Below are 27,140 nucleotides of genomic sequence, written 5' to 3'. Positions count from 1 at the left end.
AGTGAAGACCTGATGTTCATCTTCATTAGCAAGGAGAATATCAGCCTAAATTTTTCCTATCATGGCAAAATTAACAGCCGCATCTATGGATCAGTGCTGCAGAACTCTAGCTGATGACCCAGTATAATTTAACCATTCTGCCAGTATAAATTCCCATATTTCTAATTGATCAGTTGCATTCCCTACTTTTGATTCCTTGTTATCTGGAAACTGATTCTAAGCTTCTGTACTCAATAACAAATGATTCTCAGCAATAGACTGAGAATCATTATGCCAGAATATGTTTAATTGTGTGAAGCTCTTTAATTTTAGGCACACAAGGAATCTATGGCAAAAGATCCAAACATCAGAAGGGAGCTCAGTAGTCATGCAGTTTTTAGGTAATGCACTAAGCATGGAAGAAAGGGAGAGTATCATTTCTCAGAAGCGTTGATAAGCAATGCCCAACTTAGATGAGGGTTCAGTTATCAGGAAGTTGTTCATTAAAAGAGCAATGATTAAAGTAAGTATGGAATTGTTACAGCACAGAGGGAAGCCACTTGACCCATCAAAACCCTGCCAGCATTTAGAACAATCCTATCATTCTTATTTGCCCACTTTTCCCCTGCAACCATGTAAATTATTCTCTTTCAGGTGCCTATCCAATTGCCTTTTGAAAGCATTGATTGATTTATTTTCTACAACTTCAACAGTCAGTGAATTCCAGATCATAATTATTGTCGGTGCAAAAATAGTTTTTGTTAACACCCCCTTTGATTTGTTTGTTCAATACTTAAAAGCTTTGACCCCTCTACCCATTTAACACAGCTTCTCTCTGTCTACTTTATCTAAACTACTCATCATTTTATACACAGATTGCAGATACTGGATGAACTCAGCAGGATCAGGCAGCATCTCTGGAAGGAAATGGACAATCAACATTTCAAGTCGAGACTTTATTGATATCCATCAGACCTCCTCCCAAACTTATTCATTATCAGGAGAACAATAACAACTTCTTCAGTTAAACCTTAATGATATATATTAATATATAATGCAGGAAGTGTAGAAGAAATTCCTCAGGTATATACCTGAGATGAGGGAGAAGTAAGAAACATATCTTTATCTGTAATCAATTATAGACCCTGGGGCATGCAAAATCCTCTGAAACCAATATAATGGTAAATGGCTTTTATCAGCCTTCATGGATGCTCACAGAAGTTTAAGTGAAACTGGAATGTGTGCAGAGAAGATAAAATTGGGACCAGATTTGGCTTAAATATTGTACCTAATGACACACCTCATTAGACAGACTTACTTGTGCATGTTTAGGTTTTAAATTTATTTTGTCCACATACTTGCCTCACTCTGGGCTAGTATTTATTATTGTCACATGTACTGAAATACAGTGCAAAACTTGACTTGTATACTGTTCATACAGATCAAATTTTTGCACAGTGCATTGATCTAGAATGAGGTAAAACAATAACAATGCAGAATAAAGTGTAAAAGATACCAAAAGAGTGTAGCGCAAGATCACACACACAAAATGCTGGTGGGACTCAGCAGGCCAGGCAGCATCTATAGGAAGAAGCACTGTCGATCTTTCAGGCCAAGACCCTTCATCAGGCCTAATAGATTTCCTCGTGTTTGCAAGATCATAAGGTTGACTGTGAGGCCAGGAGTCCATCTTGTCGTAGACGAGGTCCCCATTTAAGAGTCTGATATCAGTAGTACATTAGACTCTTGAATGGCCTTTGAGCCTAGTGGTACATGCTTTTAGAATACCTATCTTCTGCCTTTTGGGAGAAGGGAGAAGAGGGCATGTCAGAACTGTATGGGGTCTTTGATTGTACTGTCTGCTTTACGGAGGCAACAGGAAGTATAGACAAAGTCCATAGATGGGAGGCTGGTTCCTGTGATGTGTGAGCTGTGAGCTCTACAGTTTCTTGTGGTCATGTGTGGAGCAGTTGCCATTCCATGCCATTATGCATCCAGACAGAATGCTTTCTATGGTGCACTGATAAAAGCTGGTAAGAATCGATGGGAACATACCGAATCTCTCGAGCCTGCTGAGAAAGTAAAGGCATTGGTGAGCTTTCTTGACCGTGACGTTAACATAGTTGGACCATGACAGACTATGGGTGATGTTCACACCTAGGAACTTGAAGCTCTCAACCTTCTCGACCTCAGCTCTGCTGATGAAGACCGAAGCACCACTCTTTTTGATGAGCTCTTTTGTTTTGATGACATTGAGGGAAAGGTTGTTGTCGTGACACCATGTCACTAAACTCTCATCCCCTTCCTGTACTCAGGCTCATTGTTAGTTGAGATGCAGCTCACTACAGTGGTATCATCTGCAGACTCATAGATGGAGGTAGAACAGAATCTGACCACACAGTCCTGAGTGTCCAGGGACTAGAGTACGGGTCTGAGGATGCAGTCTTGTGGAGCACTGGTGTTTAGAATGATCGTGGCGAGATGTTGGTCCCTATCCTTACAGATTGTGGTCTGTTGGTCAAGAGGTCAAGGATCCAGTTTCAGAGAGAGGTATTAACTCCAAGGGTCAAGAGTTTGGTGATGAGTTTGTTTGTAATTATAGTCTTGAAGGTAAAGCTGTAGTCAACAATAGTCTGACATGGGTGTCTTTACTGTCCAGACACTCCAGATATTAGTGTAGAGGCAGGGAGATGCCATCCCCCATAGATCTTGATCGGGACCTCCTCCCATTGCTACTTTACCTCATTTCTGTTGAGTCTTACAGGACATTGGTGTGTTTTTTTTGGGAAGAGAATCAGCAATAGTTCTTAGGCTGGCAAATTTAATGTGGCAACTATTCTTCCCTTTAATTGTCTGAATTTCACCAATTATTAGGTAGTGCCTCACAAGGAAATCCCCTTTGTTATAGGATTCAAAACTCTAAATCTGCTGCCTCAGAGCTCCACCAACCAGAGATCCATCCTGACATCCACTGCTGTCCACGTGGAGTTCACAGGTTGTCCATGTGATCACATGGGTTTCCTCCCGATGTTCCAGCTTCTTCTAAACGGCATGTGGATTAACTGGCCATTGTAAATTACCCACACTGTATCGGAGGTTAGTAGAATCTGAGAGGAGCTGATGGGAATGTGGGGAGAATGAAAAAAGGGATTCGTGTAAAGAGATTACACTACCCTAAGATTCACTTCCTTGCAAGAATTCACAGGAAAATAGACAAATGCAGCAGAATTTATGAAAAACTATAAATAGCAAATCACCAATGTGCAAAAAGGAGACAAATCACTGTGCCATATCTCAGTCCTGGTACCCTCTGTGGGTTATTGGTACTCTGTGTGATATTCCTAATCCTTTCATAAGATACAATAGGGTCTTTTAAGAGACTCTTAGATAGGTACATGGAGCTTAGAAAAATAGAGGGCTATGGCTAGGGAAATTCTAGTCAGTATCTTCAGTAGGTCACATGATTGGCACAACATTGTGGGCTGAAGGGCCTGTAACATGCTGTAGATTTCTATGTTCTATGTACTCTAAGATGGTATATAAATGGTGCACTTGGGAATGTCGAAGAAAACCCATTTTGGCCAATGCAGCAAGTAAGAGTTTGTGATTGGTATGTTTATCCCAGGAGCATGGGGATTTTCTCTGCCACTATGAGTGGTAACTGCAAAGTTCTGTTTTTTTTTTACTTGGCCACAGTTGAATGTGTTTACAAACTTGCATCATGCAATGACATTGCAGCCAGTTGAGAGGAGCAAAGAGCAAGGGTGGGGATCACTTGCTGACGATGAAAAAGCCCATGGTCCTGAAATGTTTCACTCAGATAAAGTCGCGGCTAGTTTTCTGTAGAGGGCCAGGCTCTTAATCTTGCCTAGCCAGTATGCAGGGAGCAATTGGGGTACAATTGACAATTAGAGATTGTGAATATCGCCGTGACTCAGATATCTGGTAGCAAGCGGCTGTGTGGAGTGTCTCTGCTGCCTCAGGTTACTTGTGAAAAGGTGCCCGTGTTACTACACCAAAGGCTAAAGCTTCTACAACCAACAGATCTCATTGCAACTGCACAGAAAACTTGGAGGTTGGAAGGTTGGATATCCAAAGGTGTGACTTCTTTCCAGAAGGTAAGCACCACGTTGAGTAGGACTTGGGAATGTACCAAACCATACCACTCTGAAGGGCGTAAAGGTGGAGGGCAACATTGAAATATCTCATGAATCTAAAAATGTTTCCTTTTAAAGGCAAAGAAAAGGGTCAACCCAGACTTTACATTTTCCTTCTGATCTTGCAAGACATCTTGGAACTCCTCTTAGTAGATGTTATTCAACACAACCCTTTTACTGGAAACATTTTCCAAGTAGTCTGTGTGGTAGTTGCTGGGGTGGGATGTGTGGGAGGTAAGATGGGGTGAGGGCAATAAATCCTTGCTTAAGGCTCAATGACTGGGTCTTTTACCCTCTAGTGAGTCAACCTTTATTTCTCCATTTATACGTATAGATCACATTCCTTCTTAATCTCATTCCCTTAATAGCAGTACATTAGGATTCTTACATTTAATGTTCTTATGTCCGGAGTTTACCTTCTAATATCATATTTACTATTCTTCCCTCAGCTTATCCTTTTAAAACCATTACCTAAAAACTGATCACAACCACGCAGACATGATCCCATTGATAACAGGCAGCTCCCTGTAGTTGCTTGTGTTCCATCTGCCCTTCGTGCAGGATAGCTCTGTATTCCTGTCTATTGCACCTACAGAGTACTAAGTATTGTGGATTATGTAACTAATCTACAATGGGAAAAAAACACAGTGATCTAATGAATAGATATCCACACCATGGCAGAAAGGGTGGACTGACAATTTACTTGAATTATTCAATCATTATAATGTTCTTACCAGTAAAAGTAGAATGTGTTTACAAAGCATCTCATCTACAATGTGCAGGTATAACTTTGTGTAAGATGTTGCCCTGTGCATTGAAAAAACAACTAGAATTATTCAGCTCTTGGTTACAATGTTTAATATTATCTTTGATGATGATTGAATGATGATGGAAAGCATAAAAAGACCATAAGACATAGGAGCAGAATTAGACCACTCAGCCCATTGAGTCTGCTCTGCCATTCTATCATGGCTGATTTATTTTCCCTCTCCACCTCATTCTCCTGCCTTCCACCTGTAACCTTGATACTCTGAGTAATCAAGAACCTATCAATTTCCACTTTAAATATGCTCAATGACTTGGCCTCCACAGCCATCTTTGGCAATGAATTCCACAGATTCACCAACCTCTGGCTAAAGAAAGTCCTTCTAATCTCTGTTTGAAATGGACGTCCCTCTATTCTGAGGCTGTACCCTTTGGTCCTAGACTCCCCCACTATAGGAAACATCTTCTGCACATCCACTTTATCTAGGCCTTTCAGAAATCAATAAGTTTCAATGTGTTCTTCCCCCCCCCCACACCATTCTTCTAAACTCCTGAGAGTACAGGATTAGAACCATCAAATGCTCCTCAAATGTTAACCCTTTCATTCTTGGAATCATTCTCGTAAACCTCCTCTGGACCCTCTCCAATGCCAGCACATCTTTTCTTAGATAAGGGGCCCAAAACACTTACAAAACTCCAAGAGCGGTCTGAACAATGTCTTATAAAGCGTCAGCATTACATCCTTGCTTTTATATTCTAGTCCTCTCAAAATTAATGCTAACATTGCATTTGCCTTCCTCACCACCAACTCAAGCTGCAAGTTAACCTTTAGTGAATCCTGCAGAAGGACTACCAGTCCCTTTGCACCTCTGATTTTGTATTTTCTCCCTGTTTGGAAAATAGTCTATGTCCTTATTATGTCTACCTAAGTGCATGACCATACGCTTCCCTGCAGTATACTCCATCTGCCACTTAGCTCATTTTCCCAACCTGTCTAATTCCATCTGCAGACACCCTGCTTCCTCGACACTGCCTGCTTTCTACCTACCTTTGTATTATTGCAAACTCGGTCACAATTCCATCATCCAAATCATTGACCTATAACGCAAAAAGAAGCGGCCCCAATACCGACCCCTGCAGAATGCACTAGTCACCTGCAACCATACAGAATAGTCTCCCTTTATTCCCACTCTTTGCCTCCAGCCAATCAGCCAATCTTCTATCCATGTTCATGTCTTTCCTGTAATTCCATGGACTCTTATCTTTTTAAGTAGCCTCATATATGGTCAAGTGCCTTCTGAAAATCCAAGTACAATATCCACTGACTCTCCTTTGTCTACCTTGCCTGTAATTTCCTCAAAGGATTGATTTGTTGGGCAAGATTTCCCTTTAAAGAAACCATAAGCACAAGCTCCAAAGAAGGATCTCAGCTCAAAATGTTGACTGTTTATTCATTTCCATAGATGCTGTCTGACCTGTTGAATTCCTCCAGCATTTTGTGTGTGTTTTAAGGAAACCAAGCTAATTTTGGCCTATTTCATCATGCACCTCCAAGTACCTCAAAACCTCATCCTTAATAATAGACTCCCACACCTTCCCAAGCTGGCCTAGAATTTCCTTTCTTCTGCCCATCTCCCTCCTTAAACTGTGAAGTGACATTTACAATTTTCCCGTCTTCCAGAACCATTCCTCAGAGTAAATGTATCTTCTTGGAAGTTTTACCTTTGCATTTTTTACCTCTCTGTGCAACTGTATAAATTTAGTACAGTCCACAAAGGTGGGAGTTGAAGTTTTGTTACTACTGGTCCAGATATGAACTTAGCACCTACAGAAAAGATGCTTTTGTAAGTTACTGCAGCCACACATTTACATCAACAAGTTGATATGATGAGTTGTGTTAAGGGAATACAAAGGATCCTTATGAACTTTTAAAAGGAAATTCATTTAGCAAAGCAGTAGAGTGGGATTAATTGGATGATTTTACTAGAGCTTGCATAACAGCTGAATGGTCTTCAGTTTGCGATATGATTTTATAAACATTAACTTAAAGTATTATCCTCTGAAAGCAGAGATTTGACTTGTGTCCTAAATGCACTATATGCTAAATATCAGTCTTCTGGAATATATTTTATTATTTGTTAATTTATTTGTGGTAATATTACTTTATGTGTTGTGTGTGAGTTATAGGTACTTTGTTGTTCCCCTTGGTTTGGACGTACATTGTTTAGTTTGGCAATATATACAGTAGAAATTATAACATACTTGAACTTGAAAATTCAATGTGCAATTGCCAGTGCTAATTTCTGAACTTATCTGATGGGCACTAGAAGGGCCAGTGTCAATGAATCAGCAAATTCATTTGATTTCAAAGTTCCAATGATCTACGTACACTGACTCCTCCAACAGCACCACCTTACCCTATAAGCTCAATTACCAAGAACAAGGGAAGTGACTGTATGGCAACACTGCCACCTGCAGGTTCCTCTCCAACACATATTGCCATGACTTGGTCTCAATCCTGGAACTGACTCCCTTTTGAACAGTACTACTTCACAAGACATGCTGTTCATGAATGCAGCTCATCACCTCTCCCTCAGCGGCAATTAGTAATGAGCAATAAGTACTAAACATCTCAAAGACTTAAAAAAATATATGTTTCATCCTTTGAAGGTTTACTAGTTAGCCTTTTATTTGGTTGATATTTGAATTACCTTCGGGTAATCCCAATTCCTGGTGCTACACTGCCACCTTGTGGCTACAATTTGCTGTAACCAGAACCCTATTCAGATTTGCACATTTAGTGGCAATTTGTTAATACCAGAGAAGTGTTAGGAGAGATCAACACGATTGTCCTAAAACATACCCCAACTAAAATGCCTAATTGTTAAAGAATTTGCACTAACTGTGCACTTCAAGGTCTTGTCAACAAGTTTGATTGGGAGATATAGCTTGTGAACTTCACAGGATTATTGCATTCTCTAATTTATAATTAAATAGTTTAAAAATCACTTGAAAGATCTGTGTTTATTGTTCAATAAATCTCTATTGAGATAGGCAGCATTTTACTCCACTTTTTCTCCTTGCGGTATTTAGGTAACAAATTAATGAGGAGCAGAAGGGGGTCACTCAGACCTTCAAACCAGTCCACTATTCATTGTAATCACAACTGATTCTGCTTCCACTGTCCTGTCAGGAGAGAGTTCCAAAGACCGCCCTGTTAGCCTAACGTCAGCCGTGGGGAAGATGCTTGAGTCCATTATTAAGGACGAAATAGAGGCACATCTAGATGGCAGAAATAGGATTAGGCCGAGCCAGCATGGATTTACCAAGGGCAAATCATGCTTGACTAATAGACGAGGGTAAGCCAGTAGATGTTGTGTACCTAGATTTTCAGAAGGCATTCGATAATAGACTTATTCCTTTCACAATGGACAATCAACTTTTATATAATTGGATTCAAAATGGGATTAGATATATAGGGAATTGTTTTGAAGGAGGTATATTAATGTCATTTGATCAATTAAAGAATAAATATAAAATATCAAACAACACTTTATTTTGTTACTTTCAATTAAGGGCTTATTTAAGAGAAAAATTAGGTCAAACAATGTTATTGCCGAAATCTAATGAAATAGAAATTTTAATTCAAAAAGGAAATTTCAAAAAATTTATATCTTGCATGTATAACGTGATTCAAAGACAGGTAATTAAACAAGGAGTCCATAAGTCAAGACAAAAATGGGAAAGTGATTTGAATATTAAAATTGAAGAAACAAATTGGTCAAGACTATGTCTTGATAGTATGACAAATACAATAAATGTTCGGTTAAGATTAGTGCAGTATAATTTTCTACATCAATTATATATTACACCACAAAAAATAAAAAAATTAAATCCAAATTTATCGGATCAGTGTTTCCGATGTAACCAGGAAACTGGTACTTTTTTACATTCGACATGGTCTTGCTCTAAAATTCAACCTTTTTGGACAAATTTAAGACTTTTACTGGAACAAATTACAGGAACACAATTTCCTCATAATCCAATATTATTCTTACTAGGTGATATTGAAGGGATAAAACCGAAACTCAAACTAAATAAGTATCAGAAAGAATTTATAAAAATTGCACTGGCAGTAGCCAAAAAAGCTATTGCAGTTACTTGGAAATCGGATACACATTTAAGTATAGATTCTTGGAAGAAAGAAATATATGGTTGTATTCCATTAGAAAAAATTACTTATAATTTAAGAGATAAATATGAAACATTTCTGAAAATTTGGAGCCCTTATTTACAAAAGACAGGATTAAATATATAGATGCTCTGAAGATGAAACAATTGGTTATTAGGGGAAAGAAATAAATATACATATTAAAGTTATTACGAATTCCATGGAGCATGTGGAGATCTTCCAACAACCAGGCATTCTTTCTTTCTTTCTTTCTTTCTTTCTTTTTTTTCTATAGGGCAGTTAGGGGGGAGGGGTTAAGGGGAGGGGGTAAGGGTTATATACATTGTTTTTTCATACTTTGTAACCATTTAAAAATGCAATAAAAAAAGTTTTAAAAAAAAGAAGGCATTCGATAAGGTGCCACATAGGAGATTGGTGAGTAAAATCAGAGCTCATGGCATTGGGGGCAGGGTTTCAACATGGATAGAAAACTGGTTGGCAGATAGAAAGCAAAGGGTAGCAGTGAATGGGTGTTTCTCGGACTGGCTGGAGGTGACTAGTGGGGTACCACAGGGCTCTGTATTGGGACCACAGCTCTTTACGATTTATGTCAATGATTTAGATGAGGGCATTGAAAACTATATCAGCAAGTTTGCTGACGATACTAAACTGGGTGGCAGTGTGACATGCGAAGAGGACGTTAGGAGAATACAGGGAGACTTGGATAGGCTGAGTGAGTGGGCAGATACTTGGCAGATGTCATTCAATGTGAATAAATGTGAAGTTATCCACTTTGGAAGCTGGAACAAGAGGGCAGAGTATTGTCTGAACGGTGTCGAGTTAGGTAAGGGAGAAATGCAAAGAGACCTAGGAGCCCTAGTTCACCAGTCAATGAAAGTGAATGAGCAAGTGCAACAGGCAGTGAAGAGGGCAAATGGAATGTTGGCCTTTATTACAAGGGGAATTGAGTACAAGAGCAAGGATGTTCTTTTGCATTTGTACAGGGCCCTGGTAAGACCACACCTGGAGTATTGTGTGCAGTTTTGGTCTCTAGGTTTAAGGAAGGACATTCTGGCAATTGAGGAAGTGCAGCGTAGATTCACTAGGTTGATTCCTGGGATGGCAGGGCTGTCTTACGCAGAGAGATTGGAGAGATTGGGGTTGTACACACTGGAATTGAGGAGTTTGAGAGGGGATCTGATTGAAACGTTTAAGATAATTAAAGGATTTGATAGGATTGAGGCAGGAAATATGTTCCAGATGTTGGGAGAGTCCAGTACCAGAGGGTACTTCATTCTAATTCATACTAATTCAGAGATTGAGAATAAGAGGTCAGTTATTTAAAACAGAGTTGAGGAAGAGCTTCTTCTCCCAGAGAGTTGTGGAGGTGTGGAATGCACTGCCTCAGAAGAGGGTGGAGGCCAATTCTCTGGATGGTTTCAAGAAGGAGCTGGATAGATATCTGATGGATAGGGGAATCAAGGGATATGGGGACAAGGCAGGGACTGGGTATTGATAGTGAATGATCAGCCATGATCTCAGAATGGTGGTGCTGACTCGAGGGGCTGAATGGTCTACTTCTGCACCTATTGTCTATTGTCTATTGACTCATCATCTTCTGAGAGAGAAAAAAATCACCTCATCAACATCTGATATAGTCAACCCCATACTTTTAAACCTAGGTTCTAGGTTCTCCATGAAAGAAAGCATCCTCTCTGTATTACCATATCATGTCTGCTTAGGATCCTATATGTTTTAATTAAGTCACCTCTCACTTTTCTAAACTCCAATGGATACAAGCCTTGATGTCTAACTATCTCCCATGTGATAAACCATTCATTCTAGGTGCTAACGTAGTAAACCTTCTCCAACTGCTTAATATAGTGGAAAATATAACATATTTTCCATTTTCCCTCTCACAAAAAACAAAAAAAATTCTGTTAAATTTTCTCATTTCTTGCTGTAACTACACAATGGCCATTTGCAAATTATTAGGAACATAAATGCAATGTGTTTACATGCCTCTGCGTATCAATTATCTGCAAACACTTATCATTTTCAAGTAAAGGAGTTACATTGACTATATTCCAAACTAATGGAACCTTCCCTGAATTTGAGGAATCTTGGAAATCTAAAACCAATGTGCCCACTGCCTTCGTAAGCATTTCTTTCAAGACCCTTAGATGGATTTTACCAGGATTCAAAGACTTGTCAACCAACAACTCTAACAATTTGCTTAGTACCACTTCCCTAGTGACTGCTACTTTACTGGTTTATTTTCTCACTTCCAATTCCATATTTACAGTTAGTGTATTTCCATTAAGCTATTTACAAACTCTGTAGTGAAAGCTAATGCAATATACCTGTTTAATTCACCTGCTATGTCCAATATTAATTCCCCAGACTCCCTTTCTGCAGGACCAATGCTCACATTGTAAATTCTTTTATTTTTTTAAATATCCTAAGAGGTTCATACTATCTGTTTTTACATTTTTATCTAGCTTTGGCTCATACTCTGACTTTTCCTTCCTTGTTAATCTAAGGCAGGTCCGCTTTATTTTAGTCAACCTTAGGTGATACATGTTGGCAGTCTGATGTAGAATCATTCCAATCTGATCAGGAAGTATTTTAGGCTATATAAAAGTATGCATTTATCTGTAAAAGCATATTAAATAAAACTGAGTCTTCCAAAACAGTAGAAACAAGTACTTACTTGTTACCGTACAGAAGGAAACCGTTTAGCTCAGCAGTTCTTACAACTGCTATATGCAATCATGCATGTGTGTTGCAACAAACAGAAATTAAAAGCACATTTAACCCTTTATGATTACTAAGGCTGTTCATTGCTGACTGAAATATTACAACCATAACATTTGAAATGTTAAACCTGATGATATGGCTAAAATGCAGCCTTCAATCAGAAAGTTTCTGGAAAAAGGACATATACTTATTTTTTCTTACTGAATGTACAGAAATGAACCTTCTTTAATTAGTTCAGACCACTTCACAAATTTAGATGTTTAGTTTGAATTATGAATCTACTTAGCTAATGGACACATTCTTTCAGTGCAATTACCATCAAAGCATTCTGTATTGAAGCAAATCAACCTGGGATATTCTTAATTAAAACACTTGACATAAGATGCTCACTAGAGTGAGTCACTAGCTAGCACACTGTATCAGCAGATTCTGCATTGGATCCATCAGTTCATTAGGTTGTGACATTTTACATTGGAACAACTCATCTCTGGGAACACTTAGGGAATATGCAATAGGTATTCCCATTGCACCTTCCAAAGGCCAAGCCTCAAGAAGGCAGCATCTATCATTGGGGACCCTCGCCATCTGGGGCATGTCCTCTGCTCATTGCTACATCAGGGAGGATGTAGCGAAGCCTGAATACCTACACTCAACATTATAGGAATAGCTTCTTCCTCTCTGCCATCAGATTTCTGTAAGTCCATAAACTTATGAACACTGCTTCGCCTGTCTCCTTAGCATTATTTAGTTATTTATTGTAACAAAGTAATTTGTTGTGCTTTCACTATACTGCTGCCACAAAATAACACACTTCATGATTCATTTCAGTGACAATAAATCGGATTTTGATTCTGATTTTGGTTGGCATACTTTGCACCCGCGAAGCATTCAGAGCATTCAGACTTAAAGCATTATACAGAACCATATGTAAAGAGACTCTATGGATAATATTCTATATAGTTACTTCCAGAAAGTCTAAAATACAGGACCTGATTATGGGTACAATGCTTGTTACTAAGACATTGGCAGTCAGTCAGTAACAGACATTCTAAAGTGTGGCAACCTGAATCAGAGCAATTGGTAAGGGACCCTTTGTTCTTAAGACATTCAGCATAAAAATCCTGCCTAAAGAAACAAATTATCTGCCATATTTTTAGAAAAGTTGAATGACATGTTATTGGCATTAGTGGTGTTTCCCAAGGAGCCTGGTATTTTGACTCTACATCATAAGACATTCCACACCTCTTGGTTAAAAGCTAGGTGTGTATAACTGGAGTGATCCCCTTTTGATGATGTCTGGCTGAAATGGACTCTGGTTTTGGTGAAAAGATAGCTTCCTCTGCTTTGGTAGACTCTGCAGATCTGATTTGTGCTGAGCAGGATGGCCGCTGATGGATTTACTCCAACTGAACCAAATTAGTTGATCTGCTTGGAGATGAGGTGCTTCTAGTTAGCGACTGCAGTTGATCTTCAAGGCTCCTCTCACAGAATTTTATCTAAATTTAAATGTGTATCACTAAAAATTAATTAACTGTACTTAAGCTACTTTCTTAGTTGGAGCTATCTTCTTGCTAGTACACCCAGTACTCAAATTGTGGGTGTTGGAAGCTAAACTCATTGTGGAGGATAAACTAGTCTTTGAAAAGTAGTTAGTTACAGTATAACTCCCCTTTAGTGACAATACCTGTAGCTATCTATCTAGTGCTTAAGATCTTTGAATTTAGAATTTCACTGTCAGCAAACTCAACACCATCACAAATTCATGCACTATTCTGAAGTTGGAACTTATCCCTGTTGCTTCATTCCCAATGAATCAAACTGCCAAAGCAGCGCTGTGGGATATTGACAGAGGCTCAAAGGAATGAGTTGAACCACCTTCCAAATGGAAGCAAAGTTGCACCCTTCAAGTGACTATAATTCTGAGGGAAACATTCGCTGAGTTAGTTCTATAATGATCACCTCAGGTTTGGGAAAATTGGCAGAGTATGAAGTGCTAATATCATTATCCTAGTCACGTTATTGCAGTCTGCAGGCTTTTTAGTATATTTGTGTAACCTTAAGATCAAGGTTTTTTTGAATAAAAATTTGATTTCTGTAGACAGTGATAAGGAAAGCTCAATACTCTATGTACTTAATTTTAATGTCAGTGGTTACCAAATTGGTCCAGTTCTGCTTTCTTATTCTGAGTTGGAAAATTACTTTTGGATGTCTCTGCTCTGATACAAACCTTTCTGATGTAGAGATAAAAATCTCTCCATCTTTTTCTACATTTAAACTTGCATCAAGCTTACTAATAGGTCCCTGTGTAGTTTGGGTACAAACTTTTATTTGATGATATTCCTGGTTTATTATGTTCAAGGCATGATTATAAATGCAAAGTGTTTTTACAATCTAAGTATATTCACTGGTATATTTTAGGAATGTTGTCATCGAACTCTATATAAGAAGGAAGAAGAATAACTTTAAACAGAAAGTGAGCAACATGTCATACAAAGGATCCTACGAACTCCAGAAGGTAAGTAAATGCAGGAGTCTTTGGTGTAATAAAAGACACATTTGAAATGAATAATCAGTTGCAATGCCTGCCATTTGAGTTGAGCAATGAAGTAGACATGTGACTTTGAAGGAATACCTGAGAATTTCTTCTGCACTATTTACATCCTTCTGAGGAGCAATATCGGAGGTAATGTTTTGTACATATCCCTGCCACATGTCAGAGAAGCAGGAAAAGGGATGTGAGAATGATCAGGTGTGACCATGTCCTCAACTTCTGTGGCTACAGCCCATCCAATGGCCATGAACTCAGCAAATATATTTCAATAATAGTTGGCATTGTCTTCTTCATGATGATTAAGGCAAACCATCATACCTGTCTGCTTTTGGATAACTCCTTTGGTCATATCCTGCACATCTAAGTGCAAAGGAGTCTATCAATAAGAGATGTAGAAGCTTTTGAACCATACAGTTGTCGTGTTTGAAAAGCTAGCGGTGTGCACAAGTGTACTGTGTGATGTGAGTGTGGTGCATTGTAACCATGCGACAAGTTTGTGAGGGTGTGGTGAAGCCAATGAAGGTTAGATAGGCTTCCTAATTGATGGACGGTGTCAGTGAATGAACAATGGTGGTGTGGTAAGTTGTGCTGTCTCTAAGGCTAATGGTGCAAACAGAAGAATGCATTCACTGATCTTGACCACTCTGATAAGGTCATTAAATTTCTGGCATACCACACATCCTTCGTGCTTGATATATAGCACTGATCTCACTGTCTATTTACTCCCAGACCTTGCAGTTTTGCATCTGGAAGCCTCTTTTACCCCCTGCAAATCCATTACACAAGTCCTTCTGTGATCCTGATCTCAACTGCATTATCCAAGAATCATGGAATCTACCCTTTTCTATATTGTACTATGCTTCACTATTTCCCAGGTTATACTCACTCCATACAAGACTGGAATTCTCTTCCTGCCTAATTTTAGTTATCCCTCCGCTGATCTGTCTGGTCAATATACTGCCTGCTGAGCATGCCGAACTAGTACATTATTCCAGCATGATCAATGTTGTGCATTGTGACACTCTCTCATAAATGGATAATTAAGCAACCACCAAATATTTCCCTCATAAAAATGGACTGTATGTTTCTGCTAGCACTTAGAAACAGCAGTATCAGCCCAAGTGTTAAATTTAACAAGTTACAGGCAGCAAAGATTACTGGCCCCTGATAAAGGAACCTGAAACCAATACTGGAGTGCAAGAAAGAAGATCAGAGTACTTGAGCATGGAAATATGGCCTTTGTCAGATCCATGGTGTACCCTGCTTCCAAAATTTGATTGTGTTTATCACAGGTGATTAAGAGCAGACATCCCCTCTTTGTCTCCGTAATGTTTCAAGCACTGAAATCTGGAGATTCCTAGTGAGACAAATATTTAACAATGGTTTCTCTACTGTGCTGATTACCTAATAATTATTGGGGCAAAATCAATTATCTATGAAATTACTACATGAAATTTTATTTTATTTTTATTTAGAGATACATCACAGAACAGGCCCTTCCGGCTCCACCCAGTAACCCAACTATTTAACCCGAGCCTAATCACAGGACAATTTACAATGACCAATAATCTACTAACCAGTACGTCTTTTGAATGGGGGAGGAAATCAGGTCACCCAGAGGAAACACACACATTCACGGGAGAACGTATGAACTCCTTACAGACAGCGTCCGACGGACTCTGATATTGGAATAGTGAGATTAGATCCTAGACTGTGTCCTGGCCCCATCTTTTGTGCTGCTCAGTAGCAGCAAAACAGAATTATCAAAATGTTCTATAGTGTACTTAGTTCAACAGAATAAACAATATTTGGGGGGGGGGGATGTTGATGGACAGCCAATCCAATCCAATCTTCATTTCCTAATATCTCTCCACCTGTGCCACTCTGTAGAGTAAGAGTTGTTGATTGTTCCACTTAATGCCAAATAGGACCCTTCCTCACCCAGAGGCATTGAGGGTCACTTCAGTGATGAAGAGGAAGATGACTTGGACAGAACTCTGGAAGTGGCGAGTTATGAGGACGTAAACTTTGAAACCGAAGAGTCTAAATTGAATGATGATGATGATGATGATCTTAATTGTGAGTAGATATAAAATATATTGAATCATTTTCAAAGTTCAGCTAGTGAGCACATTGTAATTTGTTAACTCATAGTTAACACAAAAAAAGAATTTTTACCGCCAATGGAAATAGACAAGGGAAAGTTGTCAATAGTATTGAATTGAAAACTAAGCCAATGCTATGCATTCTGAAGCAAACATGATGAAGTTATCAAAATGTTGTTATATCCTTTCTCCAATGTCAATAGATTGATGAGGATACTGGGAAAGCAATAACTTCTTTCAGCTGAAAGAATCCAGTATTCAGCTGAAAAAATACCTAGCATTTGCTGTCACTTACTGTTGACTGAGGCAGATAGAAAGTCAGACTCTACTCGTGAGAGTCACTGAGTTCAAATTCCAAGACTGAGAGTTCAGGGAGTACAGTTTCTAAGTTCAGGTTCAAGACATGATGTTCAATGATGTCAGACTACAGGAGAACAGATCCAGCGAGTTTATTCTCCAGAATTGAGGGTCACTGGGTTTAGACTCCATGGGTGAGCATTCTATGAGTTCAGACTGTGGGCATGAGAGTTCAGTCAGTTCAGACGCAGGCTGTGAGTCTGATTTCAGATTCCAGGCATTAGATCTCAATGAATTCAGACTCCACATTTGAGAAGTCAGTGATTTAGACTTCAGGAGTGAGGGTTCTATGAGTTCAGGCGTCAGAAATGAAGGTGATGAGCTCAGAATCCAGCAGTAAGGGTCATCAAGGTTGAACTCCAAGAATAAGTATCACTTAACTTTTCATATTAGCAGTAAGAATAAATTTTGATTCTAGAACTATTGCGACCTTGTTGGATTTTAGAGAGAAGTCTTGCTGCATACATGAGGGACTTCAGTTAGCCCACACCTGGAGTATAAATATACTTTGCTTTCTTGATGTATATTATACAGTATATTTGTCTGTATAAGGGTTCTCCTGGACTAGTTCCAGACAAGAAGAAATTGCATAGGGTTGGCTTATGTATGGTGATGTTTAAAAGAATATTAATTAATGTGAGAGTGCTTGATTTGTTGGTCACTGAGTGCTGTTTCCCTTGGTCAGAGATCTGAGAAACAGGTGTTGTAGTCTCTGTAGAAGGATTTCTCCTGGTGTTGGTTAACAAAATTAAGATGTTTTCATTTTGTAGACTTTGTATCTTTGGGATCCTCTTCCCTAGAGGTGTGAATATCCAAGCTTGAAATCTGTGGATTTTTTGGATACTAATGGAATCAATTAATATAAGGCTTAAGCAAGAAAATGGAGTTTGATAGATACAGCAGATTCAGGGAGATCACATAATCTAATTCTGGTCATCTTTCTTACCTTTTTAACTGAATTCAGATGCCAAGCTGAAGTATAGCAAATTTTGAGAAAGCATTGACAACAAAAAAAATCCAGGACAGAAGCCAGAATAATAAACTTGAAACTAGAAAAGCATTATACTGCAGAATCTGAAAGTTTGACCTGGAGGAATTGATAGCCGACTTTCTGATGACATTGTAACTAGCAATGTTTTCCCCTGTTTTCATTCAGCTATGTTTATAAAATACTCTCAAAATAGCCAATTAAAGTGGGTTTCTCAGGATATACATTGAGGATGTAATTGAACAACACAATTTAATACACCCTTGTTAATATTCCTTTTAACAAATCTCTCATAGACCTTCGTGACCTAATTGCCTGCAGCCCCCAAGTACCTTCCACTGATAGTCAGGAAGAGAAGACAGAACCTGGGGACCAGGTAAAGAGCTCGATTGCTCTATATACCAGAGTGTGTTCCTGACTGGTGCATAACCTATCTGCTGCTAGATTTCACTTGTCAGCAATATACCCTGGACACTACCTAATGCACTTAAATGGAAGAAATTATCATATTACACTTGGCACATGGAACAAAGCAAATACATTGATTAGACAATATCTGAAATGGGATGGTATTCAATATTTAACAGAACTAAACCTCTGTTACAAACTGAAGTTAGCAATAACCAATTGGATCTACGGTATTTTGTACTGCAATTCAGAGACAAAAATGTACTTTTCCAACTATCACTTTGGGACCAGTATCAAGCAACTGATATGAACATTAGTTCCTATGTTTTTCCCCTTTCCTTAGCAAACCATCGTCATTATAAGGCCAAGTGTTTCCATTCTTTTAACAGTTTTTAAAATAACTGGCAAGGAACAAGACTGACATTTCTGGACAGATGTTCCATCAGGTATAGTGTGGCATAATAAATAGCTGAAGGCAAAAGAAATGGAATTCTGAAGTCTCATAGAAAGGTGGATGGATTCGCTTTGAGTTTCACTTGATTAAACTTGGGCAACATTTGCAGAATTTTATTGAATAGGCAAGAGAGAGTCCACAATATGACAGAGAGACCTTATGTAACTGCAGAAGGAGTGGTCCACACATTCATGGAACATGAACTATAAATGCAGATTGTGGAAATCCAAAATACAACCAGAAAATGCTGGAATTACACAGTGGGTCAGTTGGCATTAGTCCTGCGAGTTTTTCAACATTTTCTGGCTTTGGTTTAACTAGTTTTATTTATTCCATAATTTTACATCCTTATTTCAAAATCCATAAAGCTGATCATTTCACATTACTTCACCTTAATCTGTTTTGTTTTCTTATATACCAGTATGTCTGCAACAACTCTCTTGAAATTCCTTTTGCTGTCCTAAAATAAGTATCAATATTAAAACACATTTACAAAATTATTAATTTTTTTTAAAGTGAGATTGTAAATTTCTGAGGTTGCAAATCTGCCTTCTTACAGCTGGGAAGAAAACTAGGAATGGTTACTCAACAGATGAATTACTACTATCAGTTGAATGTAATAGATCCTGAGCAGTCCTTTTTATAAAGGAAGATTGATGTGAGCCTGCTTCCAATACATCTGCATAACACGGTCTCCAAGCCTACCTTTCAATTCCCTGTCTTCTTGACGTACTCACCCAGTGTCCTTCTGAAAACTCTTAAGCCATAACATTGTGGTAATTGGATCCAATTCTACAATTTTCTGAAGGCAAAATTTTCTTCTTACTTCCTTATGAGATTGATCTGTAAATACCCTGGACATTAGAGTTGGTTTTAGGTTCTGCTGAAAGTGGAAAGACTGGAATAAACATTAAGGAGCAGATCTATGTGTATTTGGGATGGAAGAGTTAAGACTTAAGAGTTAAGATCTTTATACCATTCCTGTTCACCAGCTTTGGCATTTCACTGCACTGCTTTAGGTAGTGTGTGTATAACCCATGATCTGGTTGATTGTCAGCTTTAAAACAATCAATTGTAGTGACAGTAACATGGCATTTGCACTTATTATTATTATTATTATTATTATTATTATTGTTGTTATTATTATTATTATTATTATTATTATTATGAGTTCATGTACTTCCTAAACACCCACAAGCTCATAGCAAATCTATGCCAATGGTTATTACGGGGACTGAAGTTAAGACAGGGAAGTACACCGATAAGTATTGATGCCTATCAGTTGAAAGTTTTCTATAAAATACTTTTGCTGAGATTTGGATAATTTTTGTGCTCACCTATATTATCTGCACTGATCTAATAGATTTGTGTATGTGTGTGTGTGGTTATGCTCATTGTTGATGAGACCAAGGGGCCAATACACATGGGCAGGATCAGAGAATCATGAAAAGAAATTATATTTATGTGAAACCACCACGGTGGGCTTCACAGCTGAACAGGTGAGAAGACAGCTGACATGTATCCACCCAAGCAAGGCTGCAGGCCTGGATGATGTCAGCCCCAGGGTGCTCAAAGCTTGTGCCCCTCAGCTAAGTGGAGTACTTCACCATGTCTTCAACCTGAGCCTGAGTCTCTAGAGGGTTCCTGTGCTGTGGAAGATGTCCTGCCTCGTCCCTGTACTGAAGACACCACGCCCCAGTGGCTCCAATGACTACAGACCGGTGGCATTGACCTCCCACATCATGAAGACCCTGGAGAGACTTGTTCTAGAGCAGCTCCGGCCTATGGTTAGGCCACACTTAGACCCCCTCCAGTTCACCTATCAGCCCTGACTAGGAGTTGAGGGTGCCATCGTCTACCTGCTAAACCGTGTCTACGTCCACCTGGACAAGCTGGCGAGCACTGTGAGGGTCATGCTTTTTGACTTCTCCAGTGCGTTCAACACCATCCGCCTTGCTCTGCTGGGTGAGAAACTGACAGTGATGCAGGTGGATGCTTCCCTGGTGTCATGGATTATTGATTACCTGACTGGCAGACCACAGTACGTGCACTTGCCACACTGTGTGTCAGACAGAGTGGTCAGCAGCACTGGGGCTCCACAGGGGACTGTCCTGTCTCCCTTTCTCTTCACCATCTACACCTCGGACTTCAACTACTGCACAGAGTCTTGCCATCTTCAGAAGTTTTCTGATGACTCTGCCATAGTTGGATGCATCAGTGAGGGAGATGAGGCTGAGTACAGGGCTACAGTGGGAAACTTTGTCTCATGGTGCGAGCAGAATCATCTGCAGCTTAATGTGAAAAAGACTAAGGAGCTGGTGGTGGACCTGAGGAGGGCTAAGGCACCGGTGACCCCTGTTTCCATCCAAGGGGTCAGTGTGGACATGTTGGAGGATTACAAATAACTGGGGATACGAATTGACAATAAACTGGACTGGTCAAAGAACACTAAGGCTGTCTACAAGAAGGGTCAGAGCCGTCTCTATTTCCTGAGGAGACTGAGATCCTTCAACATCTGCTGGATGATGCTGAGGATGTTCTACGAGGCTGTGGAGGCCAGTGCTATCATGTTTGCTGTTGTGTGCTGGGGCAGCAGGCTGAGGGTAGCAGACACCAACAGAATCAACAAACTCATTCATAAGGCCAGTGATGTTGTGGGGGTGGAACTGGACTCTCTGACGGTGGTGTCTGAAAAGAGGATGCTATCCAAGTTGCATGCCATCTTGGACAATGTCTCCCATCCACTCCATAATGTACTGGTTAGGCACAGGAGTACGTAGAGCCAGAGACTCATTCCACCGAGATGTAACACTGAGCGTCATAGGTCATTCCTGCCTGTGGCCATCAAACTTTACAACTTCTCCCTCAGAGTGTCAGACACCCTGAACCAATAGGCTGGTCCTGGACTTATTTCCACTTGGCATGATTAACTTATTATTATTTAATTATTTATGGTTTTATATTGCTATATTTCTTCACTGTTCTTGGTTGGTGTGGCTATAACGAAACCCAATTTCCCTCAGGATCAGCAAAGTATGTCTGTCTGTCTAAAAAATATGAAGCAACTGAATTAGTAGTGTTGCACACCATTGTTCTTACCATATAACTGCAAGCTCATCCTCCTTCTGACATTCAACATGAGTTAATCCCTACATCTTCAGCAGGGTGGAGACAAGCCTTCGATCCCTGCTTCGACTGCCGAGCTGCTCTTGGCCAATGCATTGTAGATTTTGAACTGCCAATCACAGCTCAACTTATTCCCATGCAGAATCAGGCTTGGCCATCAGGACCACAAGGATCTCTCATGAACTGAGAAAGAGTAAAGACAACAGATGAGAAGCTAAAGAGCTTCTCTGGCCACTCATTTCCATTGCTCTTTCATTCCTGTTCCCAGTTAGGAACTGACTGCACTTCCCTCCTGTCAATGAACTGGAGAAAACTTTGCTGCAAATCAGCATGGCAATGAAAATAACAGCAGGGCTTGGACATCATCCATTCTTTTTAAGGTCACATAAATAGTGTAAAAGCCCTTGTTAAAGGGCTGCACACAAGGTCTGATTACCTACAACCATGATGGAATGGCAAGCAGACTCAATGGGCTGAATGGCCTAATTCTGCTCCTATGTCTTATAATGATATTGTGACCCATGAATATTTCATGCTGTAATGTGAGTGAGCTTTTGTTGTTTCTGTTAGTGACTTTGTTACTGACCAGTATACTTTGGTTAAATAGTCTTTCAGCAATGCTACCAGGACTGCTCCACGCAAAGATGACTGTGATACCAGATTTTCATTGTCTGACCTTGCCAAACCAAGACAAAGACATTAAATGATTGAAGAACTGAAGGTCATTTGTCACACCAACTGCACAAGAAAGCAGCTGGATCAAGGCAAATGAATGCAAATTGATAGAATGTCTTTCAAATAATCTTCTAGAGACACCTGAGTAACAGTAACACAAATTATCACTTAATGCATATGCCTTTTTTCTCCTGTTGGACAATCTCTCAAGATCAAGAATGACTTATTTTTAATGTTCTTTTGTGGGTTATGATGTGGCTAATGAGGGGAATATAAGAAACGCAGAGTGTTTCATGGGTTGGATAGCTGGTTGATGAGGCAGGTGGCTGGGTAGTTTTGGAGATAGATCACTCTTTCTGCTACCAGCACTGCAGACCTCTATGTGCTCCCAACTCAGTGTTCTCACTACCACCTAAATGCTCCCTTTCCATTCTGAGTCGTCATGGGCTACAAGTTCATGTAGTTGTTGCATGGGGGATGTTGTAGTTCATCAAGGAGGATTTGAATACATCCTTGAACACTTTGTTTTGTCCACCTGAGAATGTCTTACTATGGTACAGAGTCTATTTCAGGAGTCTGGTGTTGATCATGCAAATAGTGTGACATAGCTAACTAAGGACATCAGTACTGTGGAGATTCACCTGAGAGAGATCAGCTGTTCATCCACTGAAATTGGATGATTGTGCAGAGACAGATCTGGTGGTATTTTCCAGTGGCTCAAGCTGCCTGCTATGCGTAGCCCAGATTCAGGAGAATTTGGACTCACTCTTGCCCCATAGACCATGTGCTAAGTCTCAGTCCTTGATCTTAAAACCTTCAAAGCTAACACATTGAAAGTGGTGGCGAATGTCAATAGTATGATAAGCACCGGTTACTGCTGCACTGACCACTACTTAATAATTCTATTATCTCCATCACCTTGAGACCAAAGTTTTAGCATCAACAGAAACATTGAATTTCAATAACAAGATCCTCAGGAACCCCACAAAGTTGGCCCATCTCAGGCAACGCCACATAAGAGGCCTCTCAACTCTTTGCTGCCCTGAAATCTGACAAAACTGGGTTCTGTAATCAAGATAGGGGTGAGAAACCAGGAGGGAGACAACGGGCAAAGCCCTCTCTGCATGAGCAATGCAGCTGAATCTCTGTGAATCAATTGCACACTGGACAGTGCCTGCACATGTGTGAACTATCCTTCTGTCACAGAATTTTCCCTCCAATTATCTTTGCCCAATTTACCAATGGATCTAGACCTCACTCAATGAAGGTAATGTGCAAAGTTAACATGCATTAAAAGAAAACATTCAAAGGTAACTTCTATTGCACAATGTGAAGGTCAGGACTATCACGATCAATCTCAACAATGGCAGACATTGCTCCATTTTGGAACTTAGGAATTTTGATGTTTTGACAACAATATTGGCACACTGAATGAGACACTATAGGGAGGAAATGACTAGGTTCAGGACAATATGGTGGATCCAACAGAAGAGGAACATCATCTTCACATAGTGAGCTTTGCCACTGAGAATGAACTGGTGGTGTTTCTGCAATCCTTGGGCTCAGTCTACTATTGAACCATCACACAGCAGTGATCAGTGCATGCTCTCCAACTCTTGTAGTTTTGGGTGAGGCCAGGCAGGAGTTCACTTCTGGTCTTGTAAAAAACTGGGTTGCATTCCAAAAGGAGACAAGCTGATCCTGCTGGTCATTTTCAATGGGAGTTTGGGAAATGACACAACTCTCTGTGAAGATGAAGTCAGCAATGAAGGGGCAGTGAAGGCCAAGTGCAACAGGATTCGTCTTTTAGTTCATGGTCTCATCATAGCAAACACTCTTGTTAGAGCGAAAACACAAAACACCATGGCATCACATCTGGCCCAAGCACTGGTTCCTGCTTGATTTTTTTTCTTATTCGTTCCTCATTGCTTATGAGCTGCCTTCTTTTTTTTTTTTTTTTTAATAATTTTTTATTGCATTTTTAAATGATTACAAAGTATGAAAAAACAATGTATATAACCCATACCCCCTCCCCTTAACCCCTCCCCCCTAACTGCCCCATAGAAAAAAGAAAGAAAGAAAGAAAGAAAGAAAGAAAGAATGCCTGGTGGTTGGAAGATCTCCACATGCTCCATGGAGTTCGTAATAATTTTAATATGTATATTTATTTCTTTCCCCTAATAACCAATTGTTTCATCTTAAAAGCATCTATATATTTAATCCTGTCTTTTGTAAATAAGGGCTCCAAATTTTCAAAAATGTTTCATATTTATCTCTTAAATTATAAGTAATTTTTTCTAATGGAATACAACCATAGATTTCTTTCTTCCAAGAATCTATACTTAAATGTGAATCCGATTTCCAAGTAACTGCAATAGCTTTTTTGGCTACTGCCAGTGCAATTTTTATAAATTCTTTCTGATACTTATTTAGTTTGAGTTTCGGTTTTATGAGCTGCCTTCTTGAACTGCTGCAGTCCCTGAGGTGTGGGCTGCCTACAACACTGTTAGGGAGGGAGTTGCAGCATTTTGACCTGCAAAATATTCCATTATATACGATATATATAAGTCAGGATGCTGTGTGGCTTGGAGTCCAACTTCCATGTAGTGGTGTTCTCTAAGCTTTTGCTGCCCTTGTCTTTCTCATTGGTAGATGTCATGGGTTTGGAAGATTCTGTCTAAGTTTCCTGATGAATTGTTGCAGTGCACCCTGTAAGTGGTAAAAACTGCAGCCACTGTGACTGAATTTTGGTGGTTGGGTTGTCTATTATAGTGCCGAGCTTCTTGAACATTATTAGAGCTGTGCTGATCCAGGCAAGTGGAGACTAACACCAAACTCCAAACTTGAGCCTTGTAGATCATGGACTGGCTTTGGGAAGTTAAGAGGGGAGTTACTCCCCTCAGGATTCCTAGCTTCTAACCTGCATGTGTAGCCATATTATGTATGTAGCTATTCTAGATTAGTTTCTGGTCAATAGTAACCCCACAGGATGGGGCATTCAGTGATTATTTAATCATCTGAATGAGAGGCAACAAAGTTACCCCATCATCATCACCATGCCGGGCACCAGTAACTCTGCACCACCACATAATCCTATTGATTATCTCAAGAATATCAGAATCCACAGAAGCACTGCAGCTCATGGGCCGCTGTGAAGAGCTTCTTGGCTTCTCTAGTAAGTAGAATCAGGACTGAGTTAATAAGAAAGTCCAGGAGATCAAGGGAACTAATTCACCACTAACATAAGGTGTTACTGGATTGGGAGATCCAGCTTTCCTCAAGGTAAAAGAAAGAGGTCTACAGATACCTGCATGCAGAAGCAGAGCTCCAGAAGTCTAGGACCTATGGAACAGATGGTGAATGGAGACAACACTGAATGGTTGTTATCTTGTCAGCATTTGTGAGTTCTTCAGCATTGTTAAAAGCTGCATCCCTCTGAGAGCCATGAATTGGACGTGAACTTATCAGGGCAGAAATAGTCAATACACAGTGGAAGGATAATCATACAAATATTAATAAAATACCATATGTGGACACAGTTCCACACTGTTATAGAGAACCATATGAGAAAGAACGAAACACAGAAGAAAGACCTATGTGCACAACGTTATTTTAATTTTTTGCCTGCAGCAACCCACAACTGTTTTTTTTCCCCATTGGAGAGCAAATAGAGCTGGACAATCATCTCCAGTGACATTCACATCCCATGAATGGATAAAAAATAAACAAAACATTGTCTCTTCCACCCATCATTAGCTCCAAATTAGAAAATAGGCTTTCATCTTTTCACAACTGCTTTCTGATCACTGTACTGTGACTGTGAGAGATAAATTGTCAAAGACCTTTTAAAAACATGACCATTCAACAGCTAATATAAAAAATGGCATCATATCAGATAAAAGAGAAATAAAATACAGAACTTTGACAAACCAGAGAGAAATCTAATCACCTGGCTGAACTATAGTAAGTGACAAATTATGAGTTACTGCTTGATATATACTGGTATCCTACTAAGGGAGGATATAACATATATTGCTGTGATATAACATACAGGTATACACGTGTATTATTTTAATGGGGCGTATAATTGTATGTCCTTTATGAGAAAAGGGTCACCAGAGTGGGGATGGTAATAGGATGAATATATCTTTTCTTGGTTGTCATTCAATCACAAGGTGTAAAACCATCAAAGTTCGAAGTAAGTTTATTGTCAAAGTACATATATGCCACCATATACAACCTCAAGATTCATTTTCTTGCAGGCAATCCCAGTAAGTACAAGAAACACAATAGAACCAATGAAAAACCACACGCAACATGATGGACAACAACCGATGTGCAAGAGGAAAACAATAAACTGTGCTAATACAAAAAGGAAAAGAAAAAATATAAATAAGCAACAAATATTGAGAACGTAAGATGAGAAGTCCTTGAAAGTGAGTCCTTGAAATGGCCTAGTTTGAAATCCTGGTTGTGGGAACAGTTCAGTGATGGGGCGAGTGAAGATGAGTGAAGTTATTCCCTCTGGTTCAAGAGCCTGATGGTTGAGGGGTAATAACTATTCCTGAAGCTGTTGGTGTGGGACCTGAAGCTCCTGTACCTACTTCCTGATGGCAACAGTGAGAAGAGAGCATGGCCTGGATG

At 39.5% G+C, this 27,140-nt stretch overlaps 1 protein-coding gene across 5 annotated transcripts in view; it reads left to right on the top strand.

The window, feature by feature from the left end:
* The first annotated feature begins 3,833 nt into the window (after nt 1-3,833).
* The window catches only part of slc4a1b (solute carrier family 4 member 1b (Diego blood group)), an 89,241-nt gene continuing 65,934 nt past the window's right edge, over nt 3,834-27,140 (top strand). Inside the window, exons 1-4 of one of the 5 annotated variants that reach the window (XR_009509043.1) lie at nt 3,834-4,097; nt 14,251-14,347; nt 16,312-16,462; nt 18,130-18,209. Coding sequence is in view for 3 of the 5 variants with exons in the window: in XM_059956626.1 (XP_059812609.1) it covers nt 14,315-14,347; nt 16,312-16,462; nt 18,130-18,209 (264 nt within the window). In the remaining 2 variants the exon portion in view is untranslated. Of the gene's footprint in view, nt 4,098-14,250; nt 14,348-16,311; nt 16,463-18,129; nt 18,210-26,758; nt 26,933-27,140 lie in introns of those variants that run through there. The other 4 variants (XM_059956626.1, XM_059956628.1, XM_059956629.1 and 1 more) reach the window with 4 other exon arrangements.

This window comes from Hypanus sabinus, chromosome X1, assembly GCF_030144855.1.
Source record: "Hypanus sabinus isolate sHypSab1 chromosome X1, sHypSab1.hap1, whole genome shotgun sequence".
NCBI classification, from domain to species: domain Eukaryota; kingdom Metazoa; phylum Chordata; class Chondrichthyes; order Myliobatiformes; family Dasyatidae; genus Hypanus; species Hypanus sabinus.
This window is presented reverse-complemented; position numbering and strand designations above follow the sequence as displayed.